Source organism: Bufo gargarizans, chromosome 1 (genome assembly GCF_014858855.1).
Source record: "Bufo gargarizans isolate SCDJY-AF-19 chromosome 1, ASM1485885v1, whole genome shotgun sequence".
Classification (NCBI taxonomy): Eukaryota; Metazoa; Chordata; class Amphibia; order Anura; family Bufonidae; genus Bufo; species Bufo gargarizans.
Window position 1 is genome coordinate 372,071,035 of NC_058080.1, and position 13,309 is coordinate 372,084,343.

At 46.8% G+C, this 13,309-nt stretch overlaps 1 protein-coding gene across 1 annotated transcript in view; it reads right to left on the reverse strand.

The window, feature by feature from the left end:
* LOC122927338 (hydroxysteroid 11-beta-dehydrogenase 1-like protein) overlaps positions 1-13,309 on the reverse strand; it is a 99,080-nt gene that overhangs the window by 83,512 nt on the left and 2,259 nt on the right. Inside the window, exon 2 of the mRNA XM_044279087.1 lies at positions 11,235-11,346. Within this exon, the coding sequence (XP_044135022.1) occupies positions 11,235-11,346 (112 nt within the window). The remainder of the gene's footprint in view (positions 1-11,234; positions 11,347-13,309) is intronic.

Here is a 13,309-nt window from a genome sequence, read left to right on the forward strand (position 1 = left end):
TGCCCTCCAACGCCCTGTGAATACAGCAAAGAAACATTCATCTACCTGGTAACTGACTTGTAATCTGTGTAACCCTGTTTGTACCATTTTACCTGTATTTGTAACCTCAGATCACTGTACATATTCTGTGTGTATAGTGTTATATCTAGTGTGCCCTTAAGGCAATTAAATATATCATTTAATCTTGTGCTGTCTTGTATCTCGATCACGAATACCCACGTCCGTGTTTCGGCTTAGTTATAAGCTACCGCGTTTCTTGTTAGCGGACCGGGCTTATATCAAACGAGGAGCTGGTGGCAGATACCCGGGCTGAGAAAGCACCGTTTCACGGCGGCAGTGAAAAGGCTCTCTCAGCTTGTTGCCTCTCTGTGCCCACGTGGACAGGAGGTGTCTGTGTAAACTGTACCAAGCTGACCTTACATGCTCCTCTGGGAGGGCGGAATGTCACGCCTTGTTACCCAGGGACCATACCGCATCTCGTGAGCTTGACGTAGTTGACGTCAAGTGGGCACAAGGGGTGGTATTCCTCACATATTGGTGGCAGCAAAGTGGGATCGAGATACTAGTATGTGTGAGTGTGAGACCTATACTCCCAGACACTAAAGACTACCAAGCTGACCTTACATGCTCCTCTTGGAGGGCGTAACGTCACGCCTGGGTACCCAGGGACCATACCGCATCTTGTGAGCTTGACGTAGTTGACGTCAAGCTGGCAAGAGGGGTGGTATTCCACACATATTGGTGGCAGCAAACTGGGATCGAGATACTAGTGTGTGTGTGAGACCCATACTCCCAGACACTAAAGACTACCAGCAGTAGCTTTTGCCGCTGGAGTCTTAAGATCAGCGCAACACTAGACAGTCTGAGTGCAGATACAATAAGGTGTGTGTGTACATCAGGTTGCAGTCTGTTTCAGTGACCATCCGTGTCAATGATGGCCAGTTACACAAGAAGCAAGGCTAAGGAGGTGGCTGAGGCTATGAATGATGGCGGGGAGGACACAGTCCAGATAGGGGGCCGAGAGGAGGTGGAAGCCAACTTTATTCAAGACGGGGGGGAGCACCAAGGAGCCAGTTGCCGGAGGTGAGGTCCACAGTGGGCCTCACTCCACCTGCCCATCCCCCCAGCCTGGCAGGCTCGGCTGCTCTCCTACAAGCTGCCCTGGACTGTCTCCAGGCCGGAGACCAGGCAGCCTCTGAGCTCCTCCTGGCGGCTGCAGAGCGTCACGAGCAAGCAAAAGCTGCAGAACGTCGTGAGCAAGCACACGCCAAGCGTGAGCATCAGCTGCGAGTGCTCCAGCTCCAACTCCAGCAGCCCTCCTCAGCCCGATGTGAGTCTCCAGAGATCCGGATTCCCAAACTGCGGGCAGAGGACTTCCCCCTGCTGGAAAAAGATGGGGACTTGGACACTTTCCTGTTGGCATTTGAGACGGCCTGCCATCAGTACAAGCTGCCGGAGGACCAGTGGGTCAGATTCCTCACGTCACGTCTCAGGGGAAAAGGCATTGAAATCTTCGGGTACCTGCCCAGCGAGACCATCCTGAGCTATGAGGACATCAAGCAGGCACTGGTTAGGCAGTACAACCTGACCCCTGAGACATACCGGAAAAAACTCTGTCGTTTGCAGAGGGGTTCTACTAAGAGCTGGGCCGATCACATGCGGGCCCTGCTGAGAGTGGTCAACCAATGGACCACAGGATTGGAGCTCACCACCATCCAGCATCTGAAGGAACTCATCGCCACAGAGCAGTTCTTGTGGAATTGCCTGGAGGACCTACAGCAGTACCTCCGCAACCGGAAGCCAAAGGGGGCCTCCTCAACAGCAGCCCTGGCCGATGAATACACCAACAACAGGACTTCAGAGGCCCCGAAAACTGTCGGCTGGAAAGAGGGTAAGACGCACGATGCACCTGCTACCCCTGCCCCTAGGTCCAAGTGGGCACCAGCCCCTGCTACACTTTCCATATCAGTGTGGGAACCCCGACTTTGCCACATGTGTAAGCAGCCAGGACACTTCAAAGCTATGTGTCCCTAACGCCCGAGGGACCCGTCCCAGTCGCCGACCCAGAAACCGTCCACTGTGTTGTGTGTGGGTGGGGGTGGTGGGAGGTCCCTTGACAATTTGCAACCGGTCACCGTGGGCCAAGCCGTGGCCATGGGACTTAGAGACACCGGCGCTGAGAAGACTCTGGTACGGCCTGAACTGGTGGCACCCCATGATTTATTGCCCGGGAGATCCCTTACTGTCTCCGGCTTTTGAGGAGTAGAACCAGCGCTGCCCATCGCCAAGGTCTATTTGGACTGGGGCGCCGGTAGAGGAGTAAGGGAGGTGGGGTGTCCTCAAATATAGGAAAGAAAGAGACAATGCAGCAGCACTCTGCAAATCAGATAAAGTACAACAATGCTTACAAAAATTATTGTGCTAATACTACGCTTATTTATAAAAGTGAGATGCTTGGACAAAGCATTTTGTACAAAACCATCTAAGCCCGTCTGCCGAACGTCAAGGCGATCTCTGTTAGATGGGTCCTAACACTAAATACTACCTGTTATGCGCCATAATGACCGCCATAAAATTCAGGGAGTGTTGGACCTACATGCATGTTGGATCCACTCTGCTCAAATATACCTGCCAGTGTTTTGCTTGGGATGGACCTGGGGCGGCTTGTGTCTAAGTACGTGGCAGCTGACACCCCCCAAGGTCTGATCCCCAGAATGTGATGCAATGTCCACCCCTGTTGATACTGTTAATGTTCATAACATGCCTGTTGATGGGGATGTGGGGATGTAATGTGTGCCTCTCCCCTCAAGGGGGAGGGAGTCATTCATGTCATGTGCAAGCATGCTGGGACCTGTTGTCCTCAGATGTGGCTACTGAGGGGACAAGCAGGGGGCAGACAGCTGCGGGGGAGGAAGATGCAAATGAGGTCAGGGCTGTCCCAGGAGAAGTAGGGCTGCCAGGTTCCTCCACAACTGGAATATCAGAGGGCCAGGTTAGTCCATCTGGACTGGCGACTTGGCCGGAAGCCGAGGAGAAGCAGGCACTACCAGCGGTGGCAGAGGCCATAACTGCTGTCACGCGCAGTGGGAGTGCTGGGGCCCTAGAGGGTCTAATGGCTTTCCCACTTCCAGACAGTAGACAGGTCCCGGAGACCTGACAGGGGACGTGGCAGTCTCGTCTATTCTGGCCAAGTCCGGTCAGGGGTTTCAGGTGGCGTTAGTGGCTGACACCAGCCTGAACGCTCTCAAGGAGCAAGCGGCACCGCCTCCCTCAGACTCAGACCTAGAGCGGGTGGCCTGGGACCAAGGACGGCTGTGCCATGTCACAGTCCAGCAGGGCTCACCGAAAGAGTGGCCTAGGGACCGTCAATTAGTAGAACTGACAGGGGACGTGGCAGTCTCATCTATTCTGACCACGTCCCACCAGGGGTTTCAGGTGGCGTTAGGGGCTAGTGCCAGCTTGAAAGCTCTCATGGAGCAGGTGGCACTGCCTTCCTTGGATTTAGGCCTCCAGAGAGCGGTCTGGGACCAGGAACGATTGTGCCGGGAAACAGTCCAGTAGGGTTCACTGGAGGCGTGGCCTAGGGACCGACAATTCGTGGTACCTTATTCGTTCTGGGAGTTTTTGTGGATTGCGCATGAGATTCCGATGCCCGGATACCCGGGGGCCGCCAAGTCAGAGGCCTGGATGGGAGACGCGGCCATCCCTAGGGTGCCGGTCATTGAGTGTGCCGTACGCGTCCAGGAAATGGCGCAGGCCTTCTCGCGGCTGGTGCACGACAGTGTGGGGCAGGGCCAGACCTTCCAGAAGCGGGGATACGACCAGATGGCTTGTGAGAGGAGCGTGGATGCTGGTTTCCGTACCCCAGGACAAGCTGATGCAGGCGCCTCATGAGCGGGAGGCGGGTGCCCTCCCGGAATGCTGCCCCTTCCGGGATCTGTTCACCAAAATGCCAGGAAGGACGGCGTCCACTGAGATGCCGTTGGGCATGGAGTATACCCCTGCAACTTCTAAGCGGATGGTCTACCTGCTTAAGGGACTCAAAGGGTACAAGGCCGCGTACCTGGAGATTGTTGCCGTGTTCGGTCCAACATAGGAGGTTCCCCGGAAGTATCTGGCGCAGATGCTCGGGCAGATCTGCCAGGCAGGCTTGACCATTACGCCAGGAAAGTGTCGCCAGTGAGGGGCCCCGGGTAGGTGGGGAAGCTTCGGAACCGGAGCCCGGCAGAGTGGATGCCAGCGCATCCTGGCTCACGCTCCAGGACAAGAACCAGGTAATGTCCTTCGCGCCCCACTATAGTAACCTGGCGAGACCCCTGACAGACCGCACCAGGAAGATGTTGCCCTCCGCAGTCGCTTGGACAACCGACTGCGAGACGGCCTTCCAGGCGCTGAAGGACACCCTTTCCAGCTTCCCGGTACCACAGGCAGCCGACTTCACGCGGCCGTTTACGATACCAACTGACGCCAGTAATTATGGCCTCGGTTCCATGCTCAGTCTGGGTGACTCTATTCCTCAGGAACAAATGGAAGGTGGGTACGCAAGAGATTGTCGCACCAGCCGTACCACTTTACCATTCGCCACCAGAGAGGGTGCAGAGCGGTGCAAGGGGAAACACAGGAATGTGCTTCCCCTAGCGCCCTCTAAAGGGGGGAGGTGTGAGGAATATGGATTATCATTTGATTCACCTTTTGCATGTACATAGTCATTGTACATGCAAAATATGTTCTCACCCCCCAGCCATCTGCTGTCAGATAGCAAGGGAGAAAACACCCCAGGGGTCCAGGCTTCAATGAGGCCCCAGGTGGATAAAGTCATACCTCTTCCATCTGACAGGCACCAGGAGGATGTAGCAGGAAAACTCCCAGCAAGAGGTCTCAGCCCTGGACCAGATCTATCACTTTACCACAGACATGTTGGCACCGACGTTTCATAAGGAATTATGAATCGTCCGTCCATTCCAGGCATAATTCGGTTATCTTTTTGCGATCCTCGGGCAAAGCCAAAAATCCACGTGGTCCTGGCTCGATGCTAGGATGCCCGGGAGGGGAGATATACATATCTCCCCACAGAAACTAACTAACGGTACCATGTTTGGACTCTACTTGTAGCCAGAACTCAGGCGGATTTGTTGGTCCCAGAACAATCCCCTTGTGAAGTTTTGGTCTGGAGCTATGAACCCTAAAGTGTTGTGTGGGTCATTGAGCTGCCAGGATCAGCAGGGAGGGTGGGACCACTCCCAGAGGCCGGGAGGGGAGGGGCCGGCTACAGGTTAAGAGACTTGTGCCAGCAAGCGGGCGTGTCTTTTTCTAAAAGGGGGTCACATAGTGCAAATGTGTTTGGAGAGACCTGGAAACCAGCTGACATCACTGCCCTCCATGTGAATACAGCAAAGAAACATTCATCTACCCGGTAACTGACTTGTGCTCTGTGTAATCCTGTTTGTACCATATTACCTGTATTTGTAACCTCAGACCACTACATATATTCTTTGTGTATAGTGTTATATCTAGTGTGCCCTTAAGGCGATTAAATATATAATTTAATCTTGTGCTGTCTTGTATTTTGATCATGAATCCCCACGTCCGTGTTTCGGCCTAGTTCTAAGCTACCGTGTTACTCGTACCCAGGGACCATACCGCGTTTTATGAGCTTGACGTAGTTGACGTCAAGCGGGCACGAGGGTTGGTATTCCTCACACTGTGCATTTTGTTAATTGGTAAAAATAAACTATTAACTTTTTTTGAAAGCCTAAAACCTTTGTCCAATACTGTATATACATGTGTATAAGTAAATATCATTTGTATACTTTACATAAAGGACATAGAGAATAATTTACCCCTTAATAACTGCCCACTGTTTTTGACTGCAGACTGTGCAGGTGCATAGGCTATGGCAATGTATTTTGTCATCGCTGCAGCCACAATCTTGCTCCTGCAATCTAGCAGGTTACATAGCGCTAATTTAGCACTATGTAGCTAACAAGCAAGTTCTCTACAGGCACACTGTTGATCAGTGGAAAAAAATATCAATAAGTTGTTATCAGCATGAGGCATATGGACAAGGAATGTCTTAATAAAAGAGAATAATAAATTCTTCCATGTCATATTCGTTCTAGAACAAGACCTGCTATTGACGGTTATTCACACCTACTAGTTGCGATGAGGTAAAAAAATGTGGCTTTCAATACTGGTGTATTGGTAAAAAAATATATATTTTCTAATGCAGTTTTACTTTTTATTGGGCCCACAACCTATATATTGATAATATTGATAATAACCATCAATTTCAACAAAACTTGGTATACATATCCCTTGCTACCTGGAAAGAAATCTTGTGGGGTCACAGCTCTCTAGGACGTACCGTTCCTGAGATATTCCCCAGAAATTTCCTGCATTAGCCAATACAAGCCTGCAAGTCTTTCTCTTCCTATCCCAACTGCCATACACACGGTTGCATGTCCCTTATCAGCCAATAGTAGCTCGCAGGCCCTTAGTCTCCACATACATACAGTTTTACTCCAGGTTTCCATAACAACCCAGACATTTTTCTTCACTGCTGTAGGTCAGCTTTAAGCTAGGGCCACATGATGACATGTGTCGCACGACACATAGGGAACAACTACACTGCTACATGTGTCGTGCGACATTGATGTCGCACCAATGTCGCATGACAATTTTTATAATGTTTTTGACTGCAGACTATGCAGGTGCATAGGCTATGGCAATGTATTTTGTGTCATCCACAGATCCCCCATAACAGTGTGTCATCCACAGATCCCCTGCGCACTGAGGAGAGACTGAAAGGAGGGGAAAGAATCTGCAGAAGCAAGCAGAGGACGGCATAGCAGACGACTGAATAGCTTCTTTGGTAAGTAAATAGTTTTATTATAAATGTAGTTTAGTTTAATGTCTAATTTTAAGTACCGGTAGGTAGGAAGTGGCCGGCTGTGTAAAATTGGTACAAGGTAAGTAGTATTAGTTGCACACACCAACAACACCCACAGGGTTATTTCACAAAAGGGTGAAGAGTTTGGAGAAGTCAGGAGAAGTGAACAATATAGCTTGCAGCATTCTCAAGTGCAGCATTACTAAGTGCATCTGAGATATTCAGGAGACTAACTTAGAGCTTTTCCACTGTAGCAGAACTTCAGCTGTGTTTTTGGTGGCTGCTCAGACACTGTGCTCAGACACAGGTTTTTGCTATTATCTTATTGCAAATAAGCATAGGGTGATTAAGGTGTTAAATTTGTTGTTGGGGGAGGAGCTTTTGTGGGAGTGTGTGTATATATAGCAACATAGTATTAGCTTGCCTAATTATAACTTGCAGCATTACTAAGTGAATCTGAGATATTCAGGAGATACTCAGGAGGTAATCTGCAGGTGGATACAATCGAAAAAAGTTAGATTTGTTTGTTTAAAATCTTTCACCTCTTTACAATGGCAGACCAGGTTCTGTGCAGGAATTGTTGTGCTTTTATTTCAGGTTCCACTCTTCAGAGGTTTGGATGCTGTCTGATCTGTAGACAGCTCTCCACAATGCAGCAGAAAATCGCATTTTTGAAATCCGAGATTTGTAAATTAACTGTTAAACAAACTCAGGCTGGGAACATTGCAATGCCACTGCCACAGAGGCCCCCTAGAAATGGAAGATGGGCTACTGCAGGTTCTGGTAGACTTAGACTTGTGGATAGAAGACATGTCGCACAGTCTGTGGCTCTCCATAATTCACTTGCAGCACTTTCAGAGCGCAAGAGCAACATGGAGGCTGGCTCAAGCACAGTGGGTGAGGAACAATCATATCCGATGCCTAAAGTATGCAAGACTGCAGCCAAAGACAAAAAGGATAAGGTGAGTACTGATAGTAAGCAGCTGTTGGTGGGCGATTCTATCATAAGAGGTGTGAAGTTTGAGGAAAATGGTTTTGTGAGATGTCTCCCTGGTGCTACCGCTAGCAGGGACAGACAACTTATCCTTATATTGTTAGGCAAGCAAAACAGGAAAGGGAGGTGGATGTTATTGTCCATCTTGGGACAAATGATCTGGCTTGCAATGAGGAAGCTTTTCACACACTTGGTAATGATATACGGGAGGTTGCTTCGACTGTTTCATTCTCTGCAGTTTTGCCTGTGCATAACCTTCAGCATGACAGGAAGATGTGCATTAAGGAATTCAATGTATGGCTTGGTGAATGGTGTCTGAACCAAGGGTTTGGCTTTGTGTCTCATGTTAGCTCTAGTTGAAATGGAAAAGAATCTGTACAAGAAAGATGGTTTGCATCTTTCTCTCAAGGGAACGAATGTCCTCAGTGAACAGTTCAAAGTATTTTCTAAGGAGCATTTAAACTAGGAAAGGGGGGCAAAAGAGTTATAATGCAGCAGTCCAACTGCCCCCCTGAACAATGCCAGAAGATGTCAGTAGCACATAGGTTAAGAAATGACAAGCTCAGAGTCTTGTCTACAAATGCTCGCAGTTTAGGGAAGAAGATCAATGAACTTGAGTATATAATGGCATCTGAGAAAATATAGTACAGACCAAAGGTTTGGCACACCTTCTCATTCAAAGAGTTTTCTTTATTTTCATGACTATGAAAATTGTAGATTCACACTGAAGGCATCAAAACTATGAATTAACACATGTGAAATTAAATACCGTATTTTTCGCCGTATAAGACGCACTTTTTCTTCCCCCAAAATGGGGGGAAAATGCCCCTGCGTCTTATACGGCGAATGCAGTCAGTTTTACATCGCTGGCAGCGATGTAAAGCGAGCGGGGACTCTGGGAGGGACTGGGAGGAGGAGCTGGGGCCGGCAATAGCGGCGGGGCGGTGCAGTCACTGTACTAAAGGCCCGCCCCGCCGCTCCGGTGTACTAATAAAATATGTCATATTCAATTAATGGTTATTAAATATGCCCCTTTATGCCTAATAGTACCTTAAATCCTAAGCGCATCCGTACAATGCAGGCCGGGCGGGCGGCAGCGTAACTCCCTGATGTCACGTGCCTGCGCCGCCTACTTTATGAATGAAGCAGGCGGCGCAGGCAAGTGACGTCAGTGAGTGACGCGACGCGCCAGCTGCCTGGCCTGCCGGCATTGTACTGAAGCGCTTAGGATTTAAGGTACTATTAGGAATAAAGATGCATATTTAATAACCATTAATTAAATCAGACATATTATATTAGTATACTGGAGCGGCGGGGGATCTGTGGATGGCACAGTTATGGGCTGGGAGGGTCCACAGATCCCCCCCCCTGTAACAGTGCCAGCCACAGATCCCCCATAACAGTGTCTGTCATCCACAGTTCCCCCATAACAGTGTCTGTCATCCACAGTTCCCCCATAACAGTGTCCGTCATCCACAGTTCCCCCATAACAGTGTCCGTCATCCACAGTTCCCCCATAACAGTGTCCGTCATCCACAGTTGCCCCCATAACCGTGTCCGTCATCCACAGATCCCCCCATAACCGTGTCCGTCATCCACAGATCCCCAGTAATAGTGCCATCCACAGACCACCTAGTTCCAAACCCACAGCACACCTTTTGGTTAAAAAATTTTTTTTCTTATTTTCCTCCCCAAAAACCTAGGTGCGTCTTATACGCTGGTGCGTCTTATACGGCGAAAAATACGGTACATAACAAAAAAGTGTGAAACAACTGAAAATATGTCATATTCTAGGTTCTTCAAAGTAGCCACCTTTTGCTTTGATTACTGCTTTGCACACTCTTGGCATTCTCTTGATGAGCTTCAAGAGGTAGCTTTGAAGAACCTAGAATATGACATATTTTCAGTTGTTTCACACTTTTTTGTTATGTATATAATTCATAGTTTTGATGCCTTCAGTGTGAATCTACAATTTTCATAGTCATGAAAATAAAGAAAGCTCTTTGAATGAGAAGGTGTGTCCAAACTTTTGGTCTGTACTGTATATATATATATATATATATATATATATATATATAATCACTATAATATATATTAGTTGTATATATACTAATATATATATATATATATTATTTTTTAAACAATTTAAACAAACAAAACAATCATACAATGTAACCATGCGAAGAACACTAGTGAGATTGTTGGTGAGAGAGAATCCTTCCATTGACAAAATGAAGCCTGTGGCTCAATGGTAGCGTTCATGCCTTCCAGCAGAGACAATCCAATAAAAGAGACAGTTAGACATGAACACCTTTGGGGGCATATTTTTTATTATTGCATTTTACCTATTATAGCAAAAAAAATAAAAAAAATTTAATTGGTCTTTATTTTAAAAAATTCAACATTTTTCTTCTTTAGCTTTCACTAAAGACTTTGCAGACTAGTAGGCTTTTTGCCCTGATGCCTCAGTCTGTAGACCTTATCTCTGAACTCTTGACAGGTCATAAACACTTTTTCTAAAAGGTAATCTAACATTTCAGAAAACCTTTGATATGTCATAGAGACATATCAATACTTTTGATTGTTGGGGTTGTGAGTGCTGAGAGCCCTACTGATCTATAGAATAAGGGGAGAGAAGTGCGCATTTCATGCTCCCCTTGCTGCTAAGAAAGGAATCGAGATAGGCTCACAGACTTCTATGGACCCCTTTACATGCATTGAGGAGAGAGAGCGCAATATGCGCATGCTTCTCAGCCCTCGTTTTAAAGATCGATGGGGGTCACAGCATTCTGAACCCCAACAATCCAAACGTTTGATATGTCTCTATGACATGTCAACAGTGTTTTGAAAAGTTAGTGATGCTTAAAGTTAAATTCTTATTGAACTGATGAAGAGTTTATCTATAATAAACCAGCAGAAAATTGTTAATAGAAGTGTTTTTTTTAACAAAAAACAGCTGTAAAATGGATGTAGCTGGTGTAGCCTTTTAAAAAAAAAATGTTACTTCGTACAGAACTCTCAAAGTTTTTTAATAAATAAAACTGAAGATAAATGGCCTTGGATGTAGAAGCATCTGATTTTGTTTGAGTGCTTTTGTTCAGCCTGTAAGCTATCATTGAGATATCAGATATTTAGATAATTGAGATAACAGAAACACAGGACTACGTCCGTCACACATGCCCATCATATCGGAGCACCCTTTGACGGTCCTAAGTCTATAAACTAAAATATTGTAGCAACAGTTAACATTAGCAATCACTCATTTTCCAGCATTCAGTGTATTATGGAAGAAATTGAATTTAGCATGTGATGAACTGATTTTATCATTTTGCTTGCTCTCCCTTTTCTTACCCATATCAATGATGGCTTTTTCCACAATTCTCTCCCGAGCCTCTGGTGATCCCATGTCAGCAACAACCAGAGACACGTTCTTTGCCCCAAGCTCCAGACACCTACTTCTCACCTATAATGAAGCAGAAATTGCCGTCAATTAAAATAACTACAATTTAGAGTCAAACATAATGGCTCACTTAAGGCCCCTTTACATGGGCCAATTTTGCAGACGATTGTTGGGAAGGAGGCGTTTTTACCGCCAGACAGGGGCGTAACTACCATAGTGGCAGACCATGCGACTGCTATGGGGCCCATGGCAAGAGGGGGCCCAGTCTTAGTTGGGATTATCTACTTTTCTACTGGAGGTGAAAACTTGGTCAGGACTCTACCCTCTGAAGAAAAAACTTTTAGCAAATGAGGCAGTAGAAAAATGTCCCATGGTTCAGTGAAAAGGGTTTAGGTTCTGGCCAGTGTGGAGGGCCTGGTTTGATCCTTGCTATGGGGCCCTTACTTCTCTATGTACACCACTGCCGCCAGATAATCACTAACGAACATTCCCATGAACACTTGTTAGTGATCATCTGACCAAGATTTGCCCCCTTTAGTGGTTACCTGTATCCTTCTTTGATTTTATATTACTTATATCAAAACACAATAAAAAGGTACATATTACAAATATGAACATATTATACAACCCTCATTCTACCAAGCCCTGCACTACTAGTGGATGAAACAGTTTAAGAAGAATTTTTTAACTCTCCAACAAGAAAGAGACTGAGTCTGTAACCTTTGTGATATAATTGCAGCGGCCTAGTGAGGAGGTGGAGAGGATGAAAGTAACAGTAGTGAGAAAGATGGGGGTTGTAGTATTCACAGTGGTTGTCCTCACCAGTGCTTCCTGAGACCATGTAGTGAAAATGATGATGCAAACTGTAGTACAATGCGGTACAAAGACACGACCAAATTTCAGTGCAACAAACCACAGTACTTTATTGAAGCCAGTCAACAGGGGATTCACACAAGCATTGCATACATGAAATGCAATTTTTACAGCTGACATAAGCAATTCCCAAGGTTGAATTCACGGAGGCTAGTTTCTCTCCTTTAGGGTCCATTCACACGTCTGCAGTGTTCTGCGGATCTGAAAATTGACGATCCTCAAAACACCGGGCCAGCACCCCAAAAGAAATGCCTATTCTTGTCCGCAGCTGTGGACAAGAATAGGAAATGTTCTATTTTTTTGCGGAGTCGCGGACCGGAAGTTAGGGGCCGCGGTCTATAAAATGCGGATGCGGACAGCACACTGTGTGCTGTCCGCATCTTTTCCGTCCCCATTGAAAATGAATGGGTCCACACCCATTCCGCATAACTGCGGAATGGATCTGGACCCAAAGTGCGGACGTCTGAATAGAGCCTTAATCAGGCTGTACAATCTCTCCTTTTTCAGCCTAAAATGATGCACCTTCTCTATCACCAGATATATATTTATATCCAGTTTCCTCAAGAGACTACAGTCTTTGACTGAGGCCCTTTCTGCCATTTGGCTATGATGGGAAGCCTGAGGTTTGTTTGGTCCTATCACATACAGAGAAGCCTAAAAGCCAGGGTGTAGGCAGTTACCTTCTATGACAAATGCTGCACAATCTTTTTGTGACCACCAAACATTCTGGAATGTCTCTTTCTTTTGAGAGCTGGTATGTAAACTGTCACTTGTATATGTTTTAATCCGGTAGGAGGATTCCCTACGTCTCTGCTCTACAACGCTGTTAGGTGTTCACTCTACTAGAGCTAACTCTAGACTGACTAGGAACTTCCTTCCTGAGAGGATGAGAAGGTTTCAGCTCCCCCTAGCTACACAACTAGGTTATTCACACTTTATACAGCCAATGGCACACGGTACATGAAATACAGTGTCCTTAACACTGACATGGAAAAGGATCTAGGAATTTTAATAAACAGCAAACTAAGCTGCAAAATCCAGTGTCAGGCAGCTGCTGCCAAGGCCAATAAGATAATGAGTTGCATCAAAAGGGGCATAGATGCCCGTGATGAGAACATAGTCCTACCACTTTACAAATCATTAGTCAGACCAC